A 13,786-nucleotide genomic window follows, 5' to 3' on the forward strand; every position below is an offset into this window, starting at 1 on the left:
TCAGCCTCGCTTGTCGCATCTTTTCCTCCATAGGGGACACTCCCACCTTGTCCCAAATAACTTCATTCCTAATTCTATCTAATCTAGTATGCCCACATATCCGTATCAACATCCTCATTTCAACTACTTTCTTCTGCTGGACACGGGATTTCTTGACTGGCCAGCCCTCTGCCCCATACAACATAGCCGGTCTAACCACTATCTTGTATAACTTACCTTTAAGTTTCAAAGCACATTCTTATCGCACAAAACACCGAAAGCGAGCCTCCACTTCATCCACCCTGCTCCAATGTGATGTGTGACATCCTCGTCAATCTCCCCATCACTCTGAATCACAGACCCAAGGTACTTAAAGCTCTCCCTCCTGGGAATGACTTGCGTATCAAGCCTCACATCCTCGTCCGCTTCCTGGGAAACACCGCTAAACTTGCACTCCAAGTATTTTGTCTCGGTCCTGCTCAACTTGTAACCTTTAGACTCAAGGATATGCCTCCAAACTTCTAGCCTTTCTTTAACACCACCTCGAGTATTATCAATCAGAACTATATCATCTGCAAATAATATGCACCAAGGCACCTCCCCTTGAATGTGTCGCGTCATGCGTCCATTGCCAAGGAAAACAAAAACGGACTAAGTGTTGATCCCTAATGCAACCCCATATCAACTGGGAAGTAATCAGAGACTCCTCATGCAGTCCTTAACCATGTTTTAACTCCATCATACATGTCTTGGATCACGCGAATATACGCTACTGGCACTCCTTTGGCCTCCAAACATCTCCATAAAACCTATCTCAGGACTTTGTCAAAAGCTTTCTCTAGGTCAATGAACACCATATGCAAGTCCTTATTCATCGCCCTATACTTCTCTATGAATCTCCTCACAAGGTGAATGGTTTCCATAGTCGACCGTCCCAGCATAAAACCAAACTGGTTCTCGAAAATGGATACACTTCTCCTCATCCTCCCCTCAATTACCCTCTCCCAAACTTTTATCGTATGGTTCAACTGTTAGAATTTGGACTTACGTAATTGGTTATAGCCCAAAAGGTTATTGACGTGGCCCAAGTGGTGAATAGATAAAAGGCCTAATATTAAATATTGTGTGTGTTGATAAGTAAGGCCCAATAACTATTAGCCTGTGATGGGTAGACACTCTTTATAAATTGAGGCCAACCCCCTTTCCCTAGCTATTAGAAAACCCTAGCGTATTCTGCCTCTTGAATACTTGGTAACGGTAGATGTCACATCAGTCAAGTTCTCCGAGCTGTGAGAGCGCATAGCTAGTGAATCATGGAAGTTGGTCTCAGGCTTAATCGTCGTTTGCTGTCACTGCTGAATCTATGGAGTTTAACAGTACGCTTCCTTAGACCCTAACTTAAAATTATGATTTTATATCTGTATGACTGTGTCTTAATCTTTGTTGTGGCTGCGAATTAATAATCTAATAGTTGGTATCTGTAATAAACCTCGCTATTGAATGAATTGTAAACAAAAGGAATAACGGAAGTCAAGGGAAATTTTATTAGCTCAATCAATGTATTACAATATTATGAAACAATAGCTACAAGCTTTCACAAGGTCTTCAATGGAGTCCTGTAGAAGAAAAAGAAGGAGTGAATTGGGTTAGAAGATAGAGAGAGAATCGAGAGAGAGAGAAGGAGGTTGAAGAAAGAGAAGAGTTAGTTGAATACCGTATTTGCTTGCTTGATTCTGTTGAGAATCTGTTATTAATAGGAGTTTCTAGAATATTCCCCATTAGATCTCCACCCTTGAATCTTATTAGAATTTGTAATCTAGGCCACACATCATAAGTACTGTTGGACGCTCCAGATACTGCCATGTCACCCTTTTATTCTTTCATTTCTAACCCTACTCTTTATTCATTTCATTTCCTAACTCCTCTTCAGCCGACAACCTTAGGTTCAGTACAATACCCCGCCGATGAAGAAAGACCTTGTCCTCAAGGTCTGAGTGAAGCTACAAAATAAAAAAATCGACCCTTAATATAGCCCCAGTCTTCCCATGTCGCCTCTTTCCCCCCTAAATTTGTCCATTGCACCAACACTTTAACCCCCACTGCATTAGTGACCTTAACTGTTCGTCGCTGCAAGATTGCTAATGGTTGAACCAGCATCTGGCGTTCTTCGTCACAAATCGGAGGCTGTTGTTGTGGAGAGTCGATGCACCAACATGCTTCTTGAGCTGTGACACATGAAAGACCGGATGGATTTGAGATCCCGGCGGAAGCTCAAGTTGGTAAGCCACTGCTCCTATCTTCTTAGTAATTTTGTAAGGCCCGTAATACTTAGTACTTAGTTTCAAATTCCTTCTCACTACTACTGAGGTTTGCCTGTATGGCTGGAGTTTAAGATAGACTAAATTTCCCACTTCCAAATTTCTGTCTGACCTATGTTTGTCAGCATAAAATTTTATACGAGCTTAGGCTTGATTCAAATTCTCCTTTAAGTTCTGCAGCATTTGTTGTCTTTGAGCTATAAGAAATCCTGCTTCTATATTTGTAGAGTATGGTAGGGACCCCAAGGGAACCTATATAGGTGGGAAGCCATACAAGGCTTGAAAAGGGGTAGACTTTAGTGAGTTGTGGTAATTGGTATTATACCACTACTCAGCTAATGGTAGCCATTTCACCCAGTGCTTAGGACTAGTGAATACCATAGATCTCAAATAGGATTCCAAGCATCTGTTGAGCCTTTCCGGTTGACCATCAGATTAGGGATGATAGGAGGTAGTCATATTCAGCTTAGTTCCCATAGTTTTGAAGAGCTGTTGCCAAAATTGACTAGTAAAATGGCATCCCAGTCTGCTACAATAGTCCTTGGTAATCCATGCAGCTTGTATATATCCCTTAGGAAGACCTCAGCTATATCTTGTGCTGTATAAGAATGTTTAAGGGCTACAAAATGGCCATACTTAGTTAGTCTATCCACTACCACCAATATAACTGCCATATTACCAGACTTAGGAATTCCTTCAATGAAGTCCATGGCTATGTCCTGCCATGGCATTTCTGGGATAGGCAAGGGTTGTAATAAGCCTGGAGAGAGCACATTTTCTGTTTTCATTCTCTGACAAACATCACATTCTGAAACCTTCTTTATTATCTCAGCCTTCATGTATACTCCATTAATCCTTCTATAAGTACCCATCTGTCCTGCATGGCCACCTAAGGGTGACTAATGTAATACCTCAAAAATCTTGTTTTTGAGGTGAGCTCCTCTTCCTATATATATCCTCTGCTTATACCTTATAATTCCCATCTGTAAGGTATAGTGTGGTTTGCTGCCAGGGACTGTTGCTAACTCAATAGTCAACTGTGCAACTATAGGATCATCCTGGTAACTCTGGACAATTTCCTGCATCCAAGTAGGTTCAGTAGTAGTGATGGCAGATAGATTGGAGTCCTCTATCTCTCTTCTAGATAATGCATCAGCTACCTTGTTCTCTGTCCCCTTTTTGTATTGTACTTCATAATCCAACCCTAGCAACTTAGTTAAGACCTTCTGTTGGACAGCAGTTGTTACTTTCTGCTCTAATAGGTATTTTAACCTGTGTTGATCAGTCATGATAATAAAGTGTCCCCTTTGTAAATAATGTCTCCATCTGTCTACTGCTGCTAGGACTGCCATATACTCCTTCTCATAAGTAGACAATCCCCAATGTTTAGGGGCTAAGGCCTTGCTAAAAAATGCTAAATGATCTTCTTTCCTGCATTAATACAGCTCCTATTCCCTTTAAACATGCATCAGTTTCTACCACAAATGTCTTGGTGAAGTCTACCAATGCTAAGACAGGTGCAGTGGTCATTTCTTGTTTAAGGTTGTTGAAAGCTGTTTCTGCTTCTTGCCCCCATTGGAAGGATTTTTTTTAAGTAGGTTAGTTAAGGGTTTACTGATTACCCCATATGATTGCACAAACCTTCTATAGTACCCCGTTAACCCCAAAAATCCCCTTAATGCTTTAATTGATTTAGGTATAGGCCAATTCACCATAGCTTCTATTTTGGAGGGATCAGTGGTGACTCCTTCCCCAATAATGATATGGCCTAGATACTCCACCTTGTCTTGGCCAAAAGAACATTTAGATCTCTTGGCATACAACTGCTCTCTTCTTAAAACTTCCAGCACCTTTGTTAAATGTTCCTTGTGTTCATGAATGGTAGGACTGTATACTAAAATGCCATCAAAGAAAACTAAGACAAACTGCCTCAAGTAATCCTGAAACACATGGTTCATAAGACTTTGAAAGGTGGTAGGAGCATTAGAGCCCAAATGGCATTACTGTGACTACCCGAACCGTCGTCTCATGAGTTACCACTCCGTTTTTCCCATTTTCAGCTTCTTTATGCTTCATTATCTATAATTGGTGTGATCGAGTCGATTTGAATTGGTTTTGGTAGGAAATAAGACACTTGGTCTCTTTAAGGAAGGCTTAGTTTGAAAAATTCAACCGGATATTGACTTATGAGTTAGAGGGCTCGGATGTGATTTTCGGTGATTCGGTTAGCTTCAGGGGATGATTTGTGACTTAGGAGCATGATCGAAAGGGATTTTGGAGGTCCGGTGTAGAAATTAGCTTGTTTTGGCGAAGTTAGTATTTTGGCGATTTTCGGTTGGTAGGGAGATTATGATCCGAGGGTCGGAATAGAATTCCGAGAGTTGCAGTAGCTTCGTTAGGTGATTTGTGATGTGTGTGTAAAATTTCAGGTCGTTCGGAGGTGATTTGGTTGGGTTTTTGATCGAATGCGTGTTTCGGAAGTTTTAGAAGAACTTAGGCTTGAATTCGATGTAAATTGATGGTTTTGGTGTTGTTCTAGGTGATTTAATGATTGGAACAAGTTTGAATGATGATTTAAGATGCGTTGGTGTGTTTGGTTGAGGTCCCGGGGGCCTCGGGGTGGTTTCGGATGGCTAACGGGAAGAGTTTGGACTTGTGTTGTTGCAGATTTTCTGGTGCTTCAGGTATTTTCGCACCTGTGGTTTGGGGACCGCAGGTGTGGTGTCATGGATGTGGGTTGGGGGTCGCAAAAGCGGAAAAGGCAAGGATTGGCTGGGACCGCAGATGCGGATAGGGTGTCGCACCTGCGAAGCCATAAATGCGGCTATTGGACCCCAGATGCGGCCAGGCGGGACTTAATGAGGTTCCGTAGATGCAGAGTATCAACCGCAGAAGTGGTACCGTAGAAGCGGTACCGTAGAAGCGGCTATTTGACCACAGATGCGGTTATGGCTGGGCAGAAGGTATTTAAGTTCTTCTTCGCAAATTTGGAAGGGCTTTTCATTTCTAACTTCGGACTTGGATAATTTTGGACGATTTTGAAGAGGGATTTCAAGGAGCTTCGATAAGGTAAGGATTTTTGGACCTAAAACACGATCCTATGGTGTTATTACATGAATTAAGACTGAAAATTTAAGAAAATCATGGACTAAAAATGGAGGTTAGAGCTTGAACTTAAGAAAAGTAAGATTAGGGATTTGAGGGGTCAATTGAACTCTGATTCTTGTGATTTTTATATGTATGAACTCGTGGCGAGATACGAAATCTAATAATGTAAAAATTTCTGAGTTTCGAGAAGTGGTCCCGGGGCTCGGGTTTTTCCAATTTCGGGATTTTTGATATTTTTCGATTGGGTATTGTTCCCTTAGCCTATTGTGACATATTCGTTGTGGTTTTGATCAGATTCGACGCGCGAGGAGGCCTATTTGAGAGGCAAAGGCATATCGAGCTAGAGTTTTGGCCGGCTTGAGGTAAGTAATGATTGTAAATAATGTCATGAGGGTTTGAAACCCCGGATTGCACATTGTAGTGCTATATTGAGGCATGATACGCGCTGCATGATGAGTGTGGGGTCTTTTACTACTGGGGATTGTGACTTGGTCCATCCTGATTGATGATTTTACCATGTATTTGACTGAATTCATTTGTTATCATCATGATTTGGGCTGATTGCCATATTTGGGATTCGTGCCAACTATTTGAACCTTTTGGGGATTTTTATCACTATTTTCTCACTGCTTGACTTATTATTTGAACTCAGTCCTATTGATATCTACTATTTTACAAACTCAGCCACTTTTACTCAGATTTGAAATTTAAATGATATTTCTACATCATGTTTTGGGTTGAGAACTACTGTTTTACTAATGCCTAAGGGGCTTGTGATCATTTTTGGACTGAGTGAGGCCAAGGGCCATATGTGAGGATATGCTGAGTGATATGAGGACGAGGGCCTAAGATACTTTATCTGCCACAAGGTGGCTTGAGTGATGTGAGGCCGAGTGCCGAGTGATGATGCCACGAGGTGGCTTGATATAGCGTTTGGGCCGTAAAGGGCCCCTCCGGATTCTGCACACCCACAGTGAGCGCGGGTACCCATTATGATCTGAGAGTGAGTCCGAGGGGATGATACTGTTTTGAGTGATTGATACTGAGCCCGAGGGGTTGATACTGTTCTGAGCGATTGATACTATGCCCGAGGGCGGATTTCTACTTGTTATTTACCTGTTAAATTACCTATTTTACTTGTTTTTAAAAAGGAATATCATTTGATTTCTTCAGTGATTTACTGCTTTAAGTGATTTTACTGCTTGATATAGAATTGCTTTGTGTCTTTACGTGTTTTCATACTTTCAGCCATTATTTATAATTATTACTCACTAAGTCGGAGTACTGACATTACTCCCTACACCATGTGTGCAGATTCAGGCATCGCAGAATCCGCTCCTGATTGCTGATTCTCCTAGTTCAGGCAGTGATTCGGAGACTACGAGGTAGCTGTTGGCGTTCGCAGCCCCGTGCCTCCCTTATCATGTCATTTTCATGTTTGTAGAACTATTGTATCGGATTTACTATTCAGTAGACTTGTATCCGGATTTCTTAGTTGCTCATGACTTGTGACACCCCAGTTTGGGCTGTGTCGGGATGGTTTCTACTGTTGTTATCGTTAATTTCGCAGTTTATTGATATTATATCATACGTTAGAACTATTTATGATATTTAACTGTTTGAAAGAGGTGTTCTGTTTGGTCTGGCTGGCCTTGTCTTCACGAGAGACGCCATCACGACCGGGTTCGGGAATTGGGTCGAGACAAGTTGGTATTAGAGCCTAGGTTACTTAGGTCTCACGAGTCATGAGCAGGTTTAGTAGAGTCTCGCAGATCGGTACGGAGAGGTCTGTATTTATCCTCGAGAGGCTGCAGAACCTTTAGGAAAAACTTCATATTCTTGAAACTCTTGTCGTGCGAACTCGTTGGTCGGAGAACTAAACTTCTGTATTCTATTCTCTCGCAGATGGTGAGGACTCGTACTACCGGACGAGGCGGTCGACCACCAGTACCACCCACTGAGGCCACTAGAGGCCGTGGACGCGGTCGTGGTAGAGACAGAGCAACGAGAGTAACACCTGTTGATCCACCAGCTGCTTCAGCTCAGGACCAGGCTCCAGCTATGGATGCTCCAACAGCACCAGTTCAGGCACCAGCTGTGCCCATCGTGATTCCGGGTCTTTAGGAGGCCCTGGCTCAGATCTTATCGGTTTGCACTGGCCTGGCCCAAGCAGATTCAGCTACCACATCAGCAATTACTTCACAGGCCGGGGGAGGCAATCAGACCCCTGTTGCTCGCACACCTGAGCAGGTAGTGCAGGGATTGCAGACGCCGGGAGCATTTACACCTCAGCTGGTTGCACCAGTTCAGGAGTTCGTAGTTCTGTCTATGCCAGACGATGAGCAGCGTCATCTCGAGAGGTTTGGTAGGCTCCATCCTCCTTCATTCAGTGGTGCTGAGGGCGAGGATGCCCAGGGTTTTCTTGACAAGTGTCAGCGGATGCTCCGTACGACAGAGATTCTTGAGTCTAGTGGTGTGGCATTTACCACCTTTCAGTTCACTGGGGCTGCCTTCACTTGGTGGGAGGCGTAGTCCAGTAGGTGCAGCGCTTTTGACTTGGCAGGAGTTCTCCACTCTCTTCTTGGAGAAGTATGTACTGCAGTCCTGCAGGGAGGAGCTACGTAGGTAGTTTGAGTGGCTTCGGCAGGGGGATATGACTGTGTTTCAGTATGAGGCGAGGTTTTCTGAGTTGGCTCGTCATGCCGCCTGGATGGTCTCGACAGATCGTGAGAGGATCAAGAGGTTTGTGGATGACCTTAACTATCATCTCCGTATTCTGATGACTAGAGAGAGAGTCTTGGGTATTTAATTTGAGGAGGTGGTTGATATCGCTCATTAGATTGAGACGGCTCGCCGGCAGGATAGAGAGGAGAGGGAGGCTAAGAGGCCCTAAGGTTCTGGCAGTTTCAGTGGTGCTCCGTCTAGGGGCCAGTTCCAGTATGGTAGAGGCCGTTCTTTTAGGCCCGCTCAGTCGGCCCGTCCCGAGTATCGTGGGGCATCTTCAGGCCGTGGTTATCATGGTTCTCAGTAGGGTCAGCCTTCACTCAGCACCCTTCCAGCTAAGAGTTCATCTCGTGCCCCATCTGTTCAAGGTTCTTCTATGCCGAGTGCATCAACTAGTCACTCCGGTGCGAGGAGTTCCCTTCAGTACCATTCTCCAGCACCTGGGAGTTGTTTTGAGTGTGGAGAGTTTGGGCATGTGTGGAGGCAGTGTCCTTGTTGTATTGCTAGTTTATCTCAGCAGAGGGGTCAACCCCCGTCTTCTGCTCCAGTTACTTTACCACCTGCCCAACCAGTTAGGGGTGGAGCTCAGGCAGCCAGGGGTCGCCCCTGAGGTGGAGGTCGATCAGATGGTGGCCAGGCCCATTTTTATGCTATTCCAGGCAGGACCGATGCTATTGCTTCCGATGCTGTCATTACAGATATTATTTCAGTCTGCCACAGAGATGCCTTTGTATTATTTGATCCCGGTTCCACCTATTCTTATGTGTCCTCATATTTTGCTCATCATTTAGGTACATCCCTAGGGTGTGTTGCTTTACCCGTCTATGTATCTACCCCGGTGGGCGATACTATTATTGTAGACCATGTGTACCGGTCATATGTTGTGGCTATTGGGGGTCTGGAGACCCGAGTTGATCTATTGCTATTGAGCATGGTGGACTTTGATGTTATTTTGGGCATGTATTTGTTATCTCCGTGTCATGCTATTCTAGACTGTTGCCAAGACAGTCACTTTGGCTATGCCGGGTGTATCGAGGATCGAGTGGCATGGTGCGACTGATTACGTTCCTAGTAGAGTGATTTCTTTCTTGAAGGTCCAGCGTATGGTTGGGAAGGGTTGTCTTTCATATTTGGTGTTTGTGAGGGATGTTGGAGCTGAGACTCCTAGTATCGATTCCGTCCCAATTGTGAGGGATTTTTGCGATGTGTTTCCTGCAGACCTGTCGGGCATGCCACCGGATAGGGATATTGATTTTGGTATTGACCTGGTGCCGGGCACTTAGCCCATTTCCATTCTGCCATATCTTATGGAACCAACAGAGTTGATGGAATTGAAAGAACAACTTCAGGAACTCCTAGATAAGGGGTTCATTCGGCCTAGTGTGTCACCTTGGGGTGCACCAGTTTTGTTTGTGAAGAAGAAGGATGGCACGATGAGAATGTGCATTGATTATAGGCAATTGAACAAAGTAACAATTAAGAACAAGTATCCTTTGCCTTGCATTGATGATTTATTTGATCAGCTTCAGGGAGAGAGGGTGTTCTTTAAGATTGATCTCCATTCGGGCTATCACCAGTTGAAGATCAGGGATTCAGGTATTCTTAAGACTACTTTCAGGACTAGATATGGTCACTATAAGTTTCTTCTCATGTCTTTCGGGCTGACCAATGCCCCAATAGCGTTCATGCATTTGATGAACAATGTATTTTGACCTTATCTAGATTCGTTCGTTATTGTATTCATTGATGATATTCTAGTGTACTCGCGTAGTCAGGAAGAGCACGCGGAGCATTTGAGAGTTGTATTGCAGAGATTGAGGGAGGAGAAGTTTTATGCAAAATTCTCCAAGTGTGAGTTTTGGCTCAGTTTAGTGGCTTTCTTGGGGCTCATGGTGTCCAGCGAGGGTATTCAGTGTTACAACCCATATCCACACGCGTTAGTTCATGCCATATATTAGTTAACATAAATCCAAGAAGGAATTACCTTTGAAATGATAAGAAGTTAATCCTATTGGTCTTAAGTGATACAAGGGAGTATAAGGGTGATTAACAAGTATTAGAAGTTAAACGAATCAAGGATGTTGTAACTCGTATTTTCAGGTAAACCTAGAGGTTCTTATTATACTCAAGAGGACATGTATTAAGGTATTTGAATCATATAATATCCGTATCATAAGTCTTGAAGTCAAACGAGTTATGAAACAAAAGTCGACAAACATTGTCGCAACTTAGGTTCATAATTTTACTTAAACATTAGGTCAAATGTTTCTAAGCTTTTCTCCCAATTTACAAGGAATTACGGGGTGATCTACCCACCACATTAAATATCTATGAATCTAGTTTCCAACGCAATAAACCGTTTGTCAATACGATCTCGGAGTATAGAGATATTCATATTTTCGCTAGTCTGCACAGATTGGTAGATGACAAGTAGGTGCATCACCTACTTGCCAAAATGATAGGACAAAATTAAAAGACCTAAGTCGGCCAAGAGAGGAATTTTAAGGGGTTATGAACTCAGTTATTTCATCCATATTTCAGACCCTCAAAACCAAAGTTAACCCCTGCAACTCCTCCCCAAAAATCTCACACAAACTCTAATCGATTTTCCCTCTCTTTCAAGTTCTATTTGAAGGTAAAACCTAGAGTTTGAAGAACCAAGGGAAGGGCTGAGTTATCCAACAATAAGGTATGTTTCCATCTTTCATACATTTTTCTCTGCTGTGAATTCATGGTAATTCGTTTTATACATGTAAGAACTCACGGGACGGTGATCAGAAGCCGTGAGTTTGAGTTATTCACTTGTAGCCGACTGTTTTGTGGACTGTTTTGTGTTGCAATTGGGGTGCAAGTTTTACTACTGTTTTGTGGAGTTTTGGAGGTGGAAGGGTGTGGAGAAACACCATATATAGGTAGGGATGTGAGCTGATAGTTATTCGTAACATTTTCGGGTTGTTTGACACGACTACGGTGGCCGTTGTATGTATGATGTAATTCGTTCTATACATGTAAAAACTCACGGGACGGTGATCGGAAGCCGTGAGTTCGAGTTATTCACTTGTAGCTGACTGTTTTGTGGACTGTTTTGTATTTCTATTGGGGTGCGTGTTTTACTACTGTTTTGTGGAGTTTTGGAGGTGGAAGGGTGTGGAGAAACACCATATATATGTAGGGTTGTGGGCTGATAGTTATTCATAACATTTCCGGGTCGTTTGACACGACTACGGTGGCCGTCGTATGTATGATATAATTAGGTTGTGCGTGGACTGTTTTGGGAGGCTCAATATGTTTATTATTGATGTTTTTGGGCTGTTTGGTAATTGTTTTGAATGGTGTGAAGTCATATATATAGGGGAGGTGCTGTCCATTTCAACGTAAAATAGGTTGTGGTCGATACATAATAGTTATGACGCTTAAATGATAACGATAGTATCGTTTCTCTTATTGTAGACTAAGGAGTTGTGACAATTGCATAGCTTGTGATTGGGGCAGTATATACAAGGTATGTGAGGCTATCCCTTTTCTTCTTTTGCACGACTCCGATTGTACATAATGTAATGAACGAGCTTCCAAAGATACTCTACTCTTAGAAGCTAGCAGTACTTACATTGCTTTCCCTCTTATGGAACGATTGATGTTAATGTTGCTTCTCTTATTCTTATGTTATCAATGTTGTTGGTACTTCCTGATTCTTATAAGGTTCATAGTGAAGAGTTAGTCCTAATAACGTGTACAGAGGATACCGACCTTACGTCACTCTGAAAGGTTTAGAATGTGATTCCATGAGTCGAGCATGCATTATATATATGTATCTATTTTACTCTACCGAGCCGCGCTATAGTTGGCCGGGTACGGCACCTATTGTGCAACCAATGATCAGTTGGGTTTTACCGAGTTCCACGTGGCCGGGTACGATACTACAGAGCCTTATGATGGCCGGGTACGGTTTTTTTACCAAGCCTATTACGGCCGGGTATGATATGATGACGATGATGCCCACAGATGCGTATGATTTAAAAGTTTATGTATTTATATATATGTATCATGCATTTCATGTCAGTAGCCCTCAAAGGTACTCAGATGTTACAGGCTGTATATTCTCTATCCCTGCTTACATTACTGTTCGTATTTACGGTTCCCTGCCTTACATACTCAGTACTTTATTCATACTGATGTCCTTTTGTTTGTGGATGCTGTATGTCGTGCTGCAGGCCCTGATAGACAAGTAGGTGCAGCTCCCCCACCACAGTAGGTTGTCCAGTTCAGCAGTGATTGGCGAGATCCCTTCTCCGGACTTGCCGTGGTCTTGGTATGCATTTTTGTTGTAGACATTATGGGTATGTCAGGGCCCTGTTCCGGCTATGTTGCAGCACTTATGTTCATTTAGAGGCTCATAGACAGGTGTCGACTTATGTATAATTTGGTATGCCTTGTCGGCTTATTTTTGTTGTATAGTCTTTCATGGTAGCGTGGTAGCTCGTACCTTATATGTAGTTTCTTGATTGTCTGGTCATCCCATGTTATGTATGTTCATGCCATCATATTTTATTATTGGTTGTCCATGATCCATGTCTACTATTTATATTGATATCGTCAACCCTAAAAGATAATAAAAAAAAGGTTAGATAAAATGTACGTTGATACTCGGCAAGTATGGTCGGGTGCTAGTCATGGCCCTCCAGTTTGGGTCGTGACAAACTTAGTATCAGAGCAAGTCTATCCTAGGGATTGTCTATGATCCGTGTCTAGTAGAGTCTTGATTATGGATGTGTAGCGTGCCACATTTATAATCAGGAGGCTACATGACATCTAGGGTTGTTACCTTCTTCCTGAATCTAGATCGTGCGTAGAGTTGAGACGTAAGTGTTCGTCTCTAATATTCACCTTGTTTTCTTTCAGCGATGCCTTCAACTAGGAAGCAAACAATTAGTAGACGGCTTGATACAACTGCGGGAGAGGGTACCAGTCAGGTGCCCCAAGCCAGAGCAGGCCAAAGTGAGGCTCAGAGTGAGATGCTGTCTCATACCTCATCTACCCCGTTTCCTCCAGAGGATATTAGGAGGCACCCAACACCTCCAGTTCCTCCGTCTGGCACTACAGACCAAGATATGCGAAGTGCTTTGCAGTTATTGACTAGCTTGGTAGCTGCTCAGGCTCAGAGGCAGAATACAGGTGCTGCTAATAAACCAGTTAGTACGAGAGTTCGTGATTTTATTAATTTAGACCCTCCAGTGTTTACCGGATCAGACCCCAAGGAGGACCCGCAGATTTTTATTGACCAGGTTCATCGTATACTGCGGGTTATGCATGCTAGCTATACAGAGGCACTAGAGTTGGCTTCTTATAGGTTACGAGATTTAGCGGTTTTCTGGTATGATAGTTGGGAGAGATCCAGGGGTCCGAATGCTCCTCCAGCTGTGTGGAAGGAATTTTCTGAGGCCTTTCTTCGTCACTACTTGCCAGTTGAGATACAACGAGCTAGAACTGATAAGTTCTTGAAACTTAGACAAGGTAATATGAGTGTGCGAGAGTATAGTATGCAGTTTGATTCTTTGGCAAGGTATGCTCCCCATATGGTGGCCGAGATTAGTGATAGGGTGCATCTGTTCGTGAACGGGTTGGGACCACATCTGATAAATGAGTGTACTATAGCCTCC

The 13,786-nt window shown here is 43.2% G+C and overlaps 1 protein-coding gene across 1 annotated transcript; it reads right to left on the minus strand.

Moving 5' to 3' along the window:
- Positions 1-225: 225 nt before the first annotated feature.
- LOC138881656 (uncharacterized) lies at positions 226-600 on the minus strand. The gene has a single exon (XM_070161901.1). It carries the CDS (start codon positions 598-600, stop codon positions 226-228), a length of 375 nt encoding a protein of 124 aa, XP_070018002.1.
- Positions 601-13,786: the final 13,186 nt, after the last annotated feature.

The sequence above is a fragment of the Nicotiana sylvestris genome, chromosome 11 (assembly GCF_000393655.2).
Source record: "Nicotiana sylvestris chromosome 11, ASM39365v2, whole genome shotgun sequence".
NCBI classification, from domain to species: Eukaryota; Viridiplantae; Streptophyta; class Magnoliopsida; order Solanales; family Solanaceae; genus Nicotiana; species Nicotiana sylvestris.